Source organism: Fulmarus glacialis, unplaced genomic scaffold (assembly GCF_000690835.1).
Source record: "Fulmarus glacialis isolate BGI_N327 unplaced genomic scaffold, ASM69083v1 scaffold4610, whole genome shotgun sequence".
Classification (NCBI taxonomy): Eukaryota; Metazoa; Chordata; class Aves; order Procellariiformes; family Procellariidae; genus Fulmarus; species Fulmarus glacialis.
In genome coordinates this window covers 56,923-74,387 of record NW_009186931.1, presented here as the reverse complement: position 1 = coordinate 74,387, position 17,465 = coordinate 56,923, and the positions used below count along the sequence as shown (strand labels likewise).

The window sequence follows — 17,465 nt, the reverse complement described above, 5'->3', positions numbered from 1 at the left end:
GGAATAGTTCCCCCTCCTAATGCAAATCAGGGAAGGGAATAAGCACAGTTTGAAATAAAGTTAAAATAATCAGTCTCTCCAGACGCTGTCTGCAGCTATTTGTTTGACAGCCAGTTTCTACCATCTGCTGAGTCTCTTTTGAATGTGAAGCCCAGCACTATAGAAAAACAGAGTTTAAGCGACTGGGAACAACTGTTCCCTCAAGGACGTGTTCAATTTGAGCCCTCTCTTCATATGTCACAAGTTGACTGCGTGCTGCCACTTGCTGAGATGTTGGAGGAGGTCTGAGACAACGTGGCAGGACTGTCCCCATCCTGCTCCCTGAAGGGCCATGCCTCTCTCTTCAGCTCGGTGGAAGGACTAACACTGAACAGAGGCTTTGTAGACTCTAGCGGAGTATTTTTCAGTAGGTCATCTTCCACCTCCATCTCTTCAGAAGGGAGACAACCCGCAAACACTTGTGAGGAGCTGTGTCCCTCACAGTTCACTGAATTCTCAACTGGAAGCTTTTTGTAAGATAGCGGCTCAGGCTGGGCCCGCACTAATGGTTGATTACATGCTGGATCTCCACATGTATTCTCAACAGGGCAAAACCCATTTTCCTCCTGGGCCACTGGCCCATCTGAACAGTCCATATCTTCTTCTTGTCCTGGTACAGGAAGAAATTCTGGCCTGTGAGGCTTGGCTTGAAAGGGGGGAATCTCTGACACACCATATTTACTGCTACTCAGGAGTTTTTGCCGAACCTCCGCACCTAGCTGGGTTGGGTCACACCCGCTGACAGTTGAAGACAGTCCCCCAAACAGGCCATATTCCTTGTGCGGCAATTCAGGAGAGAGTGGAAGTGATCTGCATCTCCTCCCAGGAAGAAGGGAAAATTCTTGCCAGTCTGTGCTATACGCCTGCCGGAACTGGGACTGGCTGGCTTTAAGGCCTCCACCTGCCTCTGGAGAATGCAAGTCAAACACAAGGGAGATCACAGACTTGCTTGGCATGTCAAAGAATTTGATCTTCCCCCCCTTGAGGTCCTCCCGGGCACTGAAGGGATTTACTTTCCGGCCTAACCCTTTGTTTGGGGTATAGTAGGGGTCCTGCACATTTATCTTCCTAGAAGGCTTGCGGGAGAAGATATCCGACTGGCTGCGTGACAACCAGATATTCCGACGCGGACGGGGCGACTTGGGTGGGATCTTATCATCCAGGGAACTCAAACGTTTTACTCCTGGTCCTTTTTCAATTGACCCTGAGTAGAAGAAAAGAAATACTCTTAGCTTAAAGGAGCTGTATGCCTGCATGTCTACTCACTCACAGAGCCTTCATGACAACTGTAATGAAAAAGCTGCATTTCTGACGTTCCAAAGTATCTTCCATAAGCACATGTTTGCTCATTCTTTACAAGTTCCTGCACAAACAGAAGGACACCATTCCCTTCTCAATGTATTATTGGTTTCAAATGTGGAGATTTGGCAGCCCTGTCCTCAGGACCCTTTAAATGTAAGGCAGTCAAAACTACATTTAAAATATTCTCTCCTCTTTACTCATGCCTCAGGTTAATTAAAAGTCATCTTGAAGACTTGAGGAAATGCAAATTCACTTAATGCCATCTTACTTCCCTAGGCAGTGAAACTGGACTTCTTTATCATTTTATGATAAAATTTGCCATCCACATTATGGGGGATGCTAATTTGGCAAGACAATATTGTCTTCAGAAAAAACAAAGCAAAGGAAACTCTACAAAAATTTGGTAGGAATGAAGTAGTCTTTCCCTCTTCCATCCAAACCCTGTATTTTAGGGCCCCTTCAAACCTCCTCTCTGCAGTACACTGACACAGCAGAGATGGCACAGGGTCGTCTTGGAGAAGAACAATTTGCATGTTTCTAGATTTATTATCCTGGCTTCCAGCAGAGGTTGCCCAAGATCTGTCGATGATACTGACCATAAAAGAGAACAAGTACAAAACATAGTTGCTAAAGGAACTGGGACTTTTTCACCCTGATGGGAAAAGTCTAAGACCAAAACAAATGCCCCTCCTGATAGCATGAAGAGTTTAAATCATTCCATCCCAGCCTTCATTCAGTACATTATCGAATCCAGAAACTAGGGTTATATAAGAGTTTGACTCTAACGAATAGCAGTTTAAAAGTTGTACATATGTGTGTGTGTATTTATTTGTGCACATACACACACACACACATATACATATAAATAAGAGCTGTGTTACTAGAACAGGATGGTAAAATTGTAGTTGTTTAGGAAAAGACGCTAACTCCTTGAGTGTTTGGAACATGCATCTGCCACTGGCTCTCAAGGTGCCTCTGAAGAGCTGTGGTAGAGTAGTAACAAATGGATATAAAGAAGTGACATTTCCTTTTGATCACCATTTCCAGAATAAGCACATAAAGATTTCCACTTTTCCCTTTAAATACTGCCACAGTTTAGACTGTAGTCACTCTACCTAGGAAAGACTATGCAAGTCAAAGAACAGCATGTAACCCTTCTCCAAGAAGATGCAAATCTGAGATGTACTCCAAAGGGAGAATGCCAGGAAAACAGAAGAAATAAAAAAACACCACCCCCCCATCCCCCCCCAAAAAAACCAACCAAACAAAAAAATTTTCCTTTTTAACTTGCACCTCTTTTAGATGCTTTCCAGGTGTGGGAGAACTACTACATGCATGCACTTCATGTGGTTTGAAATACTGAACTTACTTCAATCTATAACCATATTTACAGATAGATAGATATGTATATATATTGTGTATTTATATATACACAATATGAGAAACTATTTTTACTGTACTCTAAGTTTCCAATGCCAGAAGTCTACTCTCATAAAAGATACCTAAGTCAGAATATGACCCAGCCTACAAGAACTGCTTGCAGTTTGCTCCCCACACCAGGTGGCACTAGACAGCTTTAAAGAAAGCCCTTCAAGGCCAGCATTCCCAAGCAAATCTGGGATTAATCTTTTCCCTGGTCTTTCAGAGTATTTCTAGGTACTTTATAATACTCTTGCATCTTCTCTGCTCTTCCTCCTGAAGGAATTTAAGAAGCTTCTAAGTGTCAGATGTAACATACACCAAAGAAATTATGTATATGCACTAAGTATGGCAGGGGCAAAGCAAAAGTTGATGAATTTTCATATACTATTAGCAACTTACATAACCATCCCCAAATAAACTCTAAATTTCCCCTCAAGAGCTTGTGGGCAGAATCTTTTGAGGCACTTTAAGAAACAGTTAGCTGTTTTTCTTTTACATTCTGCAGTGTAAAGTATGTATCATTGTTCCAGAATCATTTTCAGGCTTTGAGTAAAATCATTCATAAGCTGTAAATAATACCATATACAGCTGAAATCCCAGTCTTAAAAATATGAAGCATTGTACCCTCTTGCTATTAGCCTGCAGCAATGTTTGTACAATACAGACACTTACCTTTGAGTTTTCTTTCACTGTTGTCGAGGTTCAAAAACTTTCTCTCTCTCTCCGAGTCCTCATTTCTTAGGCGGTTTAAAATCTCCTCCAGTGTTTTGACAGTATCAGCAAATGAAGGACGCAACTTTGGATCCATCTGTGCGTGCACACAAATCAAATAAGTTCATGTGGGTTTGTCCATGCTATTCCACTTACACAGTGGTCAGACAGAGGGACAATCTGAAGGAACTGAGAAAATTCAAGACCATTGTAAGAAGTGTGTTGTAATTGCAAAAAACCTAAGTAAAGCAGGGGAAAAGTAGTATTCTGTCCCAGTTTATGTCTATTATACCTCTCACATTTAATTACCAAGTTGTAAACATTCTATGATAAGGACGCATTTTAAATTGAAAAGGTGGGAAGCTGTTAGATTCAGGGCTTGAGAGAGGGTTTTGTTTGTTTGAAACAGCTTTCACAGTTCAAGGATTTCTTTCTGGACTCCAGTTATCAGTCAGAGATTATATATCAATGTAATTTCAAAACGTGCCTAAAGCAATAAGGATTAAACAGAGCAACTTAGCTATGTCATTTTAAAAGTTTGTAATTCTTCCATCATCTCCTTGTGGCTTTAATTAAAACCCACCTAAATAGCATTGCTGATTTTAAAGTTTAAAATGTTGCATCTGTTATTTAGCCTTACTACTCATCTGTCTTGTGAGGTGTACTGGTCTGTCTTGTGAGGAAGCAAGACTGGTTATATAATTTGACGAAGTAATACAATAGAAAAAAAATCCATCTTTGCCCAAGTAAAACTGCCCCCCCAGTCATCAGTATGTATTCAGTTTGTATTTATCAGTATGTATTTATTTATTCACCCTAGTAGAAATGGATCTCTAAACAAAGTCCAACACTAAAATTGTACTAGAGGGCAAGCAGCTTAATTTAAGTAGTAACTTAGAAGGCATTTCATCATTTTGAATGTTGACCCTGTATATATGTTACAGGTTTAACTACTGTAGGTAGCAATGTCTAATTCAGCAGCTAAAAGTTAACCTCATTATACTATTAAAAAAGATTCCGCTTGACCTGATTCTTGTTTCCAGCCCTCTAAAGACTTTTTCAGAGCAGACAAGCCCAGACAGATCTCACCTCTAGTACAAAGGGAACAGTGGTGCTTTGTAAACAACAAACCCCAAAGACCTCCCTGATACTGCCTTGCAGGTCCTATGAGATGGATCTTTCTGAAGAGAACTGGTATGATCAGCAATGCTGGAACACCTTCTAGCAACACGAGGTAAAGGGCTAAAAATTCATACGTACAGTAATAAAAAACAAACAAACAAATCACACTTCAAGAGCTCAAGAGCAGAAGGTTTTTCTAATACAGCAGCTGGAATTTCCTGGCCTTAGAAAACATCTTTTTCTGCTTTCCCTGTTTCACTGAAAGAGTAGGGCTGGGGCAACACCAAAGCACACACTCTGTACTCTGACAAACTTACTAATTTGAGAAGCTTAGAGAGCTGTTACAAGCTACAGAAGGTAAGAAGAGCTCTCTGGCTATTTTAGTTTGTGCTAGGTAAGATCCAGGACAAGAGCAGCAATGGAAAAGTGACTCAGAGCAACATTTGCCTCTTCCATCCCTGAGTAGTGCAGATTCTACTCAAATGGAATAGCATGTTCTTCCTCAAGGCAGCAGTTGCCCACAGCTCATCTCATGCTGGTAAGCTTTTTGCATGACCATATGTGATTACATTTATAAGCATTCGCACAAGTAGGCTTATAGTTGTTGGGGAGCCATAAGTTTTAGACTTTCTTGCATGTACTTATTTAAAAAAAAACACTTTATAACAGCAAATTAAATAAATTTCAATCCACCACTCATAGATGTCAGTTTTTACTGGTTTTCTTAGGTTGCCCTAAAACACATTTCCCGGCTGTAGAAAACCCCAGGGCTTTGCGCATTAGTTCAGCTAATCAGCTGAGCTATACAGTTTACACTGATTGTTGACCTATTAAATAATAAAAAGCTATATAAATGTCCATGTCTAAGAGCAAATTTAACACAGATCAGCTAGTACTGAAGCTCAGCATGCTTAGGAAGATATAAGAAAGCCTTATCTGTTCACCACCTTTTTCCTTCTACTAGGTAAGTGGTAAGTGAATTACAGCATGCTCCACACTGAAATCAGCATATTAATGGCTTGATCACAAGACAGTAATTTCCACCTTTAATTCAGGGAAGGGACATTTATTATACAGGAAGCAGCATTTGACGATAATCAGTAGAAGAAAATCCTTTTTCTCTGCACATACCAAATACTTACATGAGAATATAAGATCAGTCACTTCCCCTTTCTTCGTGAGTACAGTTTTAGTTGAATTTCACCTATGCTGGAAAATTGCTTTGAATCTGCACCATGTGTTTGGATGCAGTATGATTTCTGGAGTCTACAGGTCAAATCCTACCTCTAGCCAAACCCCTTAGTGCTTACGTAGTCAAAACACTTCATAAACATGAGTCAGATGTACCATTGTCCTGGTGAAGCAAGCTCCACTGTACTAAGGTGAAATCAGAGGAGTGAAGTAGCTTGTCCAGAGTAAGTTCCACAACCATTTTTAGAATTAATTTATGCTATCTTGTGTCAAGAGCAGCAGTCACCCCCACTGCTCACATCCTCACCTTTATACTGCTGAGTGAGCATATGCATTTGTACTAATACAAAGTAAAGAGAGAGTTTGGGGCAAAAATAAGCATCAAGAGCACAGAGAGATGAGACTGCTTCTTTCAGCAGCAGTGTTGACATAAAAACAAAGCCTGAAAAATCAGTAACAGACAGAAATAAAAAGCCTGTCCTGAGACTTTTCTTACAAGCACTCACTTGGACACAGTGCTGGTATTGGCTCCAGCATGCCTGGTTGTGGTCCCGGGCAAAGTTTTGTGCAATAGGATTTTTAGAACTTGCCTCCACTTAAGTTGTGCAAACTGGACATTCCCAACTTCAGCTGAATTTGGTGGAAGCTCAGGTTCTCTTACTTCATATAAACCATTTTACTATACAAAGGTACTAGCAACCTCTGTTATGGGATAACCCACGAAAGAGATCTACTCCCTTGGAATTTTCACACTGAGGAGCCATGACAGTATCCAGCACTAACTATAAGAATTTTACTTGAATAATTGGAAGAAAATTTACTCCACACAGCGCATTGCCTATAGCCTTACTGATATTAAATCATTTGGGTCCAACTTTGTTTTTTTGGAACACAGGCTAGGTATTTGGAGGTTTATCCCGCTTTCCAAAAGGCAGCATATAGAAACTTTAGAGTAGTTTAATGCCTGCTCTTGATTTGTTTGTCCCCTGTTTGTGAGAACTCAGAATTCTTTTTTCACAGCTCAGTAGGTCTGTACACAATAACAGCTGGATTTTGTCAGCCTGAGGGCCAGCCAGTGTCAATAGCATACAACTGGTTATGATCAGCCTGAGCGGCCTGCAAGAAGCTGTTCAGCGTGCCAGACCTGTTTGTTTGCATGACAGAACACAGAATTACAAAAACACAAGATAGACCTTTTTGCAAGGGGAAGGGAAGGTTTATAAAAACTGCAAGGGACTTTCTGGGTTATCAGAATGTACGCTGCTTTTACAGGTAGGCTCTTCAAGTCTCTTCTGTAAATGCTTTAAGCTCTATCTTCAAAAGCCAGAGGGATTTGGAGAACTCCAGTTTAGGCCTCTCCCCTTCAAGTAAGATACTCACATTACAGCAGTTGAAGGCCAGCTGGAGGAAGTCAGGGGGACAGTCTCCCACCATGTGCTGGAAGGCATCATAATCTAATCCAAAATTCTGTACAAACAAAAACACAGCATAGAGATAGAAATGAGGTCTGCTATCTAGCCCCAAGCATCTTCTTTTCAGGGGGTGCCTACATAGACTTATCAGGAATAACCATGAACATCTCTCAGCAGCCACATACAGAGGATTTTGAGAAAACTTCACGCACACTCTGAACTGCAGCATTCCCAATGGGGATTACGTGATACAAGATACCTGTAGGAGAATAAGCTGACTTCAAAGCCCATCCTTCTTTCTGGACTCAACTGCAATCCATTGCACTTGAAATGTTGCCTGTGTGGATCTGGAAGCAATCTCTTATACTACGATGTTTCACCATGGTGATTTTCACAGTGTAAATTAACAGCCTGCTATAAAACCAGAGGCTTTGCTATGATGCAAATTTATCAATTAAAATGGTTAATTTTTCAGTGTATGGTAGACTGGTAATACAAATTATCCAGTTCCTTAAATGCACTTCTATAAAATCTGAAGGGCAGAGAAACAAAAGGATCTCTTATTTACTGCGGTTCAAGACCTAAGCAATTTTGCATTTTCAGAACCGGAGGAGGATAGACAATTTGGAAGACCCCCCATAGAGGGACAAAAGCTGCCCTGCAGATGGGACTCAGTCAAAAGGCAACTGAAGAAAGTAAGTAGTATCTCGTTTGGTTAGTTGATTCTAGCTCAGATTCACAGTGCTTAGCACAGTCTATGCAAAAATAAGGGTGAGCTTATTTTAGCTGCTGCTAACATAGCTCCTGCCCCTTTCACAAGGAGGAGCTGCTTAGCGGATGCAGTGTGCCAAAAGTGTTCTGTTCTGAATCTGGCAAGAAGTCTACATGAGCTGTCACTCTACAAAAGGAAGGTCACTGCAATGCTCCCAATGTTCTGCCAGTTAAGGGCAGAAAGGATTTCCCATGAGGACTGCAGCTGGACAAAGTCTGTGTGAAAGTGTCTTCGATGAAGCTTCTTACAATAACAGCACAGAAGAACAAAAGCCTTTTACAGGCTATTTTTAATGTAACACCTATTCATCTTATCTTTGGCAGCAGTGCCAGAAGTTCTAAAGGCCAGCCATTATCATGGCATACTTACCACCTCCCACCAATGTTACAAACGTAACCACTTACCTCTGTGCGAGGGAGATAGTCTGGATCTGCCTGTATTCTTGCTATAATCTCACACAGAATTATACCATAGGAGAACACATCTGCCTGAGAGAGAAAAAAATAAATAGCCACATGGTTCGGTGTTCTTATCTGCCACTGAGTTTCTCTTTACCCCAAATGGTTATCGTGAAACAACTAAACCAACACCACAGCCTTACAACACTAAGCAACTGCATTATAGCTAACATTTTCCATGCGAAGAAACACATGCTTACAGTAAAGCATTCTTGTTGCACAAGTAGCAATGATAACTTTAAAACTCTTTAAAGAAAAAAAGAAAAAAAACCACCAAACCACTCTTAATTCAGCAGTGTAAAAAAAAAAAAAAAAAATCATCTTTCCTTGCATAAAGAATGGTGAAGTTGCATTTGATGTCTTACAGATGGGAGTAATTAAAAACATAGCCAAAAACATGACATGCCTACATATCCCTGTGGTTAGAAAGACAGGTTTAGAATACACATGATCACAGCTTATCCAGAACATTAATGCTGTTTTTAAGAAAAATTACGTTTTTCTCTTCTCACAGTTCAGTACCTCTGTAGAAAACAGTGTCTTTCCCAAAGCTTGACATATCTAGTAACACTACATACCAGCATCAATTTCCACTCAAATTTCCATGATGCTTAGTAATCAGTTACCTGACTACCCCTGGAGCTGCACAGTTCCTCAGATTTCCACCCACTTGAATTTATCATGTAATAAAATTTAGGAAAACATGGAATACAAGTATACAGAACAGAGGCCAGCATCCCTCATCCCTTAGATATCAGGAAGGCTTGTATGTCACCTTTCATGTTGATGAGGAATGAGACCTGCTTCCTCTTTAGTCCTCCATGCCCTAGGATTAGTGAAGAATGTGGCACCATAGATTTGGGTACTTTATTATTAATTTAGGTCAATTGGAACTCTTAACAAAGCTTTGAAATGGTAATTATTACATTCATTACTGAGGTAGCTACTGCTTTCCTGAAAGTTAGAAGTACCACCAATTAAACAGACTATTGACTGCTAGCTATAAAAAGGTACAGGATGTGGGCTTTATCACAGAAAGCTGCACTTGCAGGGCTGAAGTAGACTATGTTACACATGGGAGAGAAAACCCTGTGAAAAGAGCTTGACTGAAAATACTATTTCTAAAATCCAGTATGATCTGATCCTCCTCTGAAAGAAACATTTCCCAAAGCCACAAATAGGAGAACTTAGAAATACCGTTGGAGAACATTTTTATCCAGGTATCTTACCTTGAGAAATGTTGATTTTTTTTTTTTTTTTTTAATTAAAATACTTATACAAGTTTACATACAGACCTTTTACTTCTAACCAGATTTCGCTAATGTATGGTCAGGAAGTAACCTCACTACATTTCTCCTGAGACTTGGTTAAATTAAGTTGTGTTAGGTCAACAAGCCATTATCATATTTCTGCATGTGGGGTGTTTCAGAATGGAAATAGCGTAACAGTGAATTATGCTAAAGGTAATTCTATTTCCGTATAAGAATGCACACCATGAATTTAAAATATTAGTTATTCAACTCACACTCTCCCTTAGTCTACTGAATGACCTACTGAGCACAGAAATACCACAAATGAAAATAACAATAGTTTTAATATTATGGAAATGCTAAATCTTGTATACAGCTATTGAAGAGAAACATCTGACAACTAAAGTCCATTTAATATCATGTACCTACCTTTTCATTGTAAGGTTCATCTCTGAGAACTTCTGGTGCCATCCAGAACGGTGAACCTACCACTGGTAACTTCTCACTATATAGATACGGGATAGATGGCAGAAAAGCGGGGCGGAGGGTGGGGAGAGAGAGAAGAACCATTCATTAAATACTCTGCTTCAGACTTTGCTAATAACTTTCCATAACTCTGCAGAAACTTTCACCAGAGGGGAAGTCAATACAAGTGGGTTCCATAACATACTGCATTTTACACTGGTTTCCTACTGGAGTCACTGGAACATTCAATAGCAGGAGGAGAAGGTGAAAGAAAAAGAAAGCTTCAATCAATTACTCGTATTTTACTTCCAGTTCCTAAGTGCCTGGCCACTTTAAAAAAAAAAAAAAATTATTTTATTTGAAGGTCACAGGCGTTCAATAGTTTTGGTTTCCAAACTCTTGGCAGAGAGGGCTCCTTCATCTATACATAAAAAGGTTTGTGGACATCAGTTTCGGGCTGGGTGTCAAGTTCTCCATTCATGCAGCAAGACATGCAGGTATCCATCCCCACATGTGTACCGATAAGCAGCTCTGAAAGTATGCAGCACAGCCTGCTTGCAAACTGTTGTTGGGGTTTTTTTTTAAAAAGTCAAGATTGACCAGATGAATCCTTTGATAGGGAAAATTAAAAGTAATCAGAATAGAGCTGATTTGAAAAATTTGCACTGTTTCCATATGGCTGAATACTGGGGCCTTAAGAAAGGCCTCCAGCTTGCCACACAGCTGACCTCGAAGGAACACCTATTAAAAAAAGGCCTCTGAAGGCCTCAAATAGCATGGCTTGCTAGCCAGCAAACTGGAAACAAAAAACCTGCATTTGAAAATGGAGGTAAGACCAGATTCAAACCAAAATGGTGGCTAATATAACAACTTTATTATGTTGTTTATTTTAGTATCAAGCTACCTTAACTTCAGCTATTATTATACTTTCAGTTTTCAAGGCATCTCAGAACTAGGTATTAAGAACACTTTAAGGCACCTGTGGCACCTTCCCGATTTTGTGATGGGTTCATATAAATACAGCTGAAGCTTTCAGCACCTTGAAGGGCAAAGATTCCACAAAAGCGTACAAGATACACATTGGCTGTACTTATCAGTAGTTTGGAAATTAAGATGTACACTTTGTTAAGCTTTTAGATCAGTATTTCATCAACATTAATGCGAGCCTTCAGACTTCTCAAGATACGGTTTTAGGGTATGTGCAGTTTAAAAACAGTGCATAGCTGAGATCAACTTTTGTTGTTTTCTTTGCAATCAAAAGAGCTACAAGGCTTGTTTATTTTATGCAGAAGCACACACTGGAGAAAATCTGACAGCACATTTCACAGTCAGAATACTCTGAAATACACAAGTCAATATACAGAGAGAACAATGAAATCCTTGTCCTTGATCTCCCTAACGAAGGGATGACAAAAGGACTATTTCCAATTGTGACAATAGCTTGTGACAGTCACCTGTGCATTCCTCAAATGAGTTAAGATTATTATTTCACCCTAGGGAGAGCAAAATGGTGAGCTACTGTTAGACAGTAATTTTAATATCTCTTTGTTATAAACCTGGATCTTAATAACTAACCCAGAGGTTAAAGAGAATAATACTGGAATGCCAACGAATATTGTTTATGAAAATGGAAAGAAGCTAATTAAAGTTGTTTGGAATCAACAGAGGAACGTTTATTATAAAACCATCCCAATCCAGAATGCTGGACAGTATTTTTGTGTTTGCTTTGTTGTTTTGTTTTGGGTTTTTTTTTTAAACCAAAATTCCCCAGTACCTGCTTAGATGATCTACTGAAAAGCTTGATTAAATCCTCTACTCACTGGAGCATTTTTAAAGAATAAATGTCACCAATAAATCTATCAAAATGGACAGTAATTAAGGCTGCAACATTTTGGTCAACAAGCCTGCAGTTCTAGACTGAAGACTGCAAATTTTGTATCAGCATGCAATAATGGCCTCAGGGATGCGGCTCATTAGAGCTTCTGACCTGCAATCGCACTGCAACTTTCACTTGTATTTTGATTAGTTCACGTACCTGTGATCAGGAATTTTCTCTGCTAAACCAAAGTCTCCCACTATTGCCGAGTATCCATTCTCATCATGTTTTATTAAGCAATTCTAGAAAAAAAAAAACAAAACACAACAGAAGAGTTATTGTCTGGGCATGAAACCCATATACCGTTTGTTTTATTTATTTTTAATCTGGAACAAGACTACAAGATATTGTTTGGAATACATTCATATATGAGAAGCTTTTGTCTGAAAGCAACCACCCTTTTCCCCTACCCTCCCCCCTGCACAATCACATGTCTGTCAAACTTAAGATGCTGCAAACAGCCTTACACTTAGTTAATAATCCACTTAAAAACTTGCTGAGAAAGCAGGCAGCCACAGGCAGCACGTACCCAGCTAGGTTCCAGCAAGAATTAAGATGATTTACTCCCTACTGCTCAAGTATGCCATACATGCTGTTCACTATGACACCTTAAATTTTCTCTTTACAATTTGCCTGTACCTGACCAGAATACAAGAACAGAGCAGACTCTAAATGCCTTTGTATGTTTTGCTACATTAACTACTGAAAAGGAACTCACTGCTTTGCAGTAGATTTTCATTAGGAAATACAAGATGTGACAAAGTTACATGTGCTTTTAGTGTCTCAAATAAAATTCTTTATTCTACAGTACATCATAAAGCATGATTTAAGGGAAAAGTCTAATAGGGAAAAGCTGTCAATCTTTTCCTTTCAGATGTGCCCTCCAGTGTCAGGAGGGAGGGCAATTTAAGGACACACACAGATAATTCTGGTCTGGCAGCATCACATCACAAGCAGGGTATTATTGATTTATTTTTGTTATTTATTTACAACTCTGAGAAACATGCTTTGACCATTCCAGTACCACATCTTTTCTCTTCTCACCGAATGAATCAATAGCCGACTTTCCTAAGTTTTTTTCTACCCTGCAATAGGTGGAGCAAGACAGAGAATTCATTTCCTTACCACATGCCTTGCTCTGTATCCTTCTGCAGGCAGTACAATAGCAGTGACAGGCAGCAAAACCACTGCCGACTCCTACAGAGTGGTACCCTGCATTAATTAGCTAAACAGCAGGAAACACTTTCTAGCTTTATTGTGCTTGGATGTACAAAAGCCCCTCGCTGACCTTGTCTGTATAATGCAACTACCAAGAAAAGTGAGTCCCTTGTCTAAAAGATCAAGTTCAGGTCATCACTGTTTACATTATTCAGAGATGATTGTGGCTCAGGCCGTGAAGTGAGTTTTCTTCCTGCCAATTAAAAGGTTAAGCAAGCCACTCCTGCGATCATGTAAAGAAAATGCATGCCAGCCTCTTGAAACACATGCCGGGCTCCTGAGATGCAAAGTCCTGTTTATTTAGCATGACTCAAGTATAATAAGTACAGTTAGTTTGGGGATTCATAAACATGTACTAAGTTAAATCAATCATGCTTGCCCAAAGAGCAGCAAAGCCTCTCAGTTACAGGCTTTGTTATCTTTTATCAAAGAGCACATTCATTTAGCTTGCCTCTGTTTAAACATTTGGTCACTTTAAGTGGACTTAAAACTGAGAAGGATAAAACTTTTCTGAAAAATCTTATTCAAATGATTCAGACAAGTGGAATTTCATTGTGTACCACACAGAAACAAGTCTATGAGGACACCAGAGATTTTGCAGTGTACAAGAATGCTGATACTGGTTTATGTAGCAAAATATCAGGTTATTTTCTGCCATAGGTTTCTCAGCAATTAAAGATGATTTGTAATTTGACATTTAAAAAAAACCTTTATGATTCATAAAAGAACTAGTTTTAAGATCTAGATTTCCTTCTTGCATTACTTTTGACTATTTACATTTTGTTCATTTTGAGTAGCAAGACTGCAGTAATTCATTTTACCTTCTGGGTTTTGTGGATTAGGGTTATTCTCCAATAACCCCTGGTCTCCAAAATTTCAGGGGAACATTTAAATCCAGACAAAGAACTATTTTCAACATAACTAAAAATCTGTAGAAACTTTTTTACTGACCTTAAGATCTGCAATAATTTACAGGGCTGCTTTGATACCAAAAGGAGGCTTAAATGCAACACCATCCTGACAGCAAATTTTCCTTCAGCTTCTTACCAGTATGCAATCACATCCCATTAGACAGCAATACATCACCAACTGAAGATGAACATTCTTACCCCCCACCAAGCCCCAGGCAGTCTCAGCTCTCAGGTACAGCACTGAACTATTATACAAGTAGATTATTCCTAGATAAATCATACATTAAACCAATAGCACATCGAATCTAGCTGCCAAGTAACGCTACCTGACAGCTCCTTCCCAGATGAGCAGGAGCTGCCTGCAGCAAAGCTAGGCTCCCTTTCAGTGCAGGCCTTTTGAGAAACCAAACAGAGCAGACACCCCCGTTGTGGGGTCCAGAGGTCCTGCAGGAGAGGCCAGTACACCATGACAAGGCAATGGGGGAAAGCCTAGGGCTACATTTCTGCTATAACGTACTGATCAATTGTTCTGCTGTGGTGGGCTGCACAATGTTAAATGACATAAAAAATGAAGCTAAACTATTCTCTCATTAGTGGAAGCTTGTTTTTTGGCTGCATATGAAGTAGTGCTGAGTGTGAATTTAAATTCATTAGGATACATATTCCAGTACAAGAGTGACTTTTTTATTCACACTTAAATCAGCCATGGGCAGGTGACATGCACCAGACAAAAAAATGCCAGTGTCACTACAAATGCTCACTGTAGTGAAACTAAACTGATTTAATTCAACTGGTGCAAATTTTTATGTAGCTAAGCACTGATTTCCTGGAACCCAGAAAGGATGGAAGCCTATTCCTACTGAAATCAGTAGTAAAACCCTTCTACGGATACTAGCGTGGTCAGATGTCACCTTTCAAGCTTGTACTGCTCATTCAGGACAAAGTTTTGCAGATGGTGATGCTTCATTTTGTCCTGAGATTCTCCAAGTGTTCAAGGCCAACCCTCAGCATCACCATATTCCTTCTCCATCCTTCCCACCCTAGTAAAGCCATTACACAACACTGCACCAAATCCACAGCACAGATAGTTTCGTTACCAGATTTAAGATGCAGTTCATAACACAGTCCACAGTAACTGGTAGTTCACGTGCACTCAATGAAATACATTTCTAAGCATTCACATTCTACTGCCAAGATAAATCAGGATCAAAAAATGGACAAAGCTTCATTAGAGACTAAAAGGTTGAAAAGGGCTTTTAAATTTAAGCTAGAGGTCGTATCTTAGTAGGAAAAGTACAACAGAGCATACTGCACTGTTCCTACTGACAAAGTGATACTTCTCAATTTCTACAAAAAAGAAGATATGTGTATCAATTTGGTATGAAGAAGTTTCACTAATGGATTTTGGCACAGAGACGCAAGAGTTCAAACCCCTCTCTAGTGCAAAGAGCCTTTCTAGAACTGCCTATGAGATGAAATGCCAAGCAGCTTTACAACACCGGCTTTAAGAAAACGCTTTTGACTTACTACTGCGCTATTTGTATAAGCTGCAAGGCAATAAAACATGACGACCTTCCCAAGCTTTCTCTTTGGACCTCTACAGACAGGGGATGTTCTTTCCTTTGGCAGCTCACACAGTCAAAGAGGGCAGTATTTGACTTCAGTTGGGTTCTTAAGGGTTTTTCCCCCCCCAAAATGGGGACCCCATCAGACCTTCCTGAGGCAGTCTCTTAATAGAAGCAAGGAGCTCTGTACATGAGCCCTAAAGAGTTAACAGAGCTGTTTATGCAGAGACAGATGTGAAAGAACATAAAGCCCCCTTTGTGTGTTACAGGAGCTTAACATCTGCTTTGCACAGCATAATCCTACTAAGACGAATGCGGTATTCTACTCTCCCTTTTACACAAACAAAAGCGAAAATAGACTCAAGAGTTTCAGAGTTAAAAATAAGTTGCTTAGACGAAGAAACCCCATCATTTTATTTTTACAGTATGACATACAAGCTAAACTCCTCAGAGTTTTTATTGCACTCCAGAAAATTCAGGAATGCTACTGCAGTGTCATTTGCAACCCTCTGATGACTGTTACTGAATTAAAATACTTAAAGGCCAGTTGAGATGTATCAGCTGTTTTTAAAGTGCTATCCCCTAGGAGAAACACCATTGACAATTAAATGTACAACAGGAAGTTTACAATACTAGATACACTTTTGAAACTAAAACCATTATGTTTAAGGGACAGGCTCCTTTTGGACCCCAAAGTACCAGTAAAAGTTTAGTATTGCAACTATCATTAGAAATAATCATCGGTAACAGCAAATTTTTTCAGTGCAAGTCCTCCCCTGCAGTGCAAAATATCCAGCTGAGAGCTTATTCTAGCACAAAGGGGACCTTACAACCGCAGCAGCAAGTATGAGACTCATCAGACAAAGGTTCTGTTCATTGCTTGGATTTTATTTTGTTTTATTTTGCGTTAAACAAGCAAACAGCACACAAGGTAGGAAGTCCGTGTATGTCACTTTCAAGCCCAAAGGCAGTAAATTTATGTTACATCAGATAATCCACAGTAATTGCTTACATGCATGATTCTGTCCCATAGTAACTGAGACTACTCCTCTCTCAATGAAAGAAGGGTGAGCCATTACACATTTACTGTGAAGTGAAAGCAGATGTTGGCAGGAATACACACACGTACGCGTGTGTGTGTGTGTGTATACATCTAAAGATTAGAATTTCTTCATAGATTTTATCATCAATGGAGCTCACAGTGTTCCCTAAAACTGCTCACAACTTACTATTGATTATAAGACCTTGTATTCAATTGTACATAATTCTGCGAAACTAAAAGGCATTTGTTTGGCAGTTTGCCTGTTTGTTTTTAATCAAGAGCTTTGGTATTGGGTTTTTAGGGAGGGGGGTGTTCAGCTAAGACAGCTCAGCTGCTTGGGAGAACAAACTTAGAATATGTGTTGCAAGCATTTTGAAATAATGAAAATAAAAAATCCTCAAAATGGTATCATACCATATTTGGCATGTTCTCAACTTGAAAAGTGACGAGACCTCCGTGTAAGATGCATCTTTTGCTCCCCCCTGCAAAAAGTAGACTGGAACAGGACATATGCTGCGTGAGGAATTTGAAAGAGTGAATAAGGTGACAAGACAGAGCAGGAGTACAAGCTAGGAGCTGGCAGGGACCAAGACCAGGGTCCTGAGCTAGGTTCTTGAGATGGGGGAAAAAACCCTGAAGACTATTACAAGGACATAAGAACTGCAGGCATAGCAAACAGGTGGTGGTGGTGGTGAAACAGAGCTAACCT

General features: G+C 39.7%; 1 protein-coding gene across 1 annotated transcript in view; it reads right to left on the bottom strand.

Moving 5' to 3' along the window:
* Positions 1 to 230: 230 nt before the first annotated feature.
* Positions 231 to 17,465, bottom strand: part of TESK2 (testis-specific kinase 2) — a 73,349-nt gene continuing 56,114 nt past the window's right edge. Inside the window, exons 5-10 of the mRNA XM_009573129.1 lie at positions 12,180 to 12,262; positions 10,109 to 10,184; positions 8,376 to 8,459; positions 7,168 to 7,254; positions 3,436 to 3,571; positions 231 to 1,243 (exon numbers count right to left, since the gene is read on the bottom strand). Coding sequence (XP_009571424.1) covers positions 231 to 1,243; positions 3,436 to 3,571; positions 7,168 to 7,254; positions 8,376 to 8,459; positions 10,109 to 10,184; positions 12,180 to 12,262 — 1,479 coding nt within the window. The remainder of the gene's footprint in view (positions 1,244 to 3,435; positions 3,572 to 7,167; positions 7,255 to 8,375; positions 8,460 to 10,108; positions 10,185 to 12,179; positions 12,263 to 17,465) is intronic.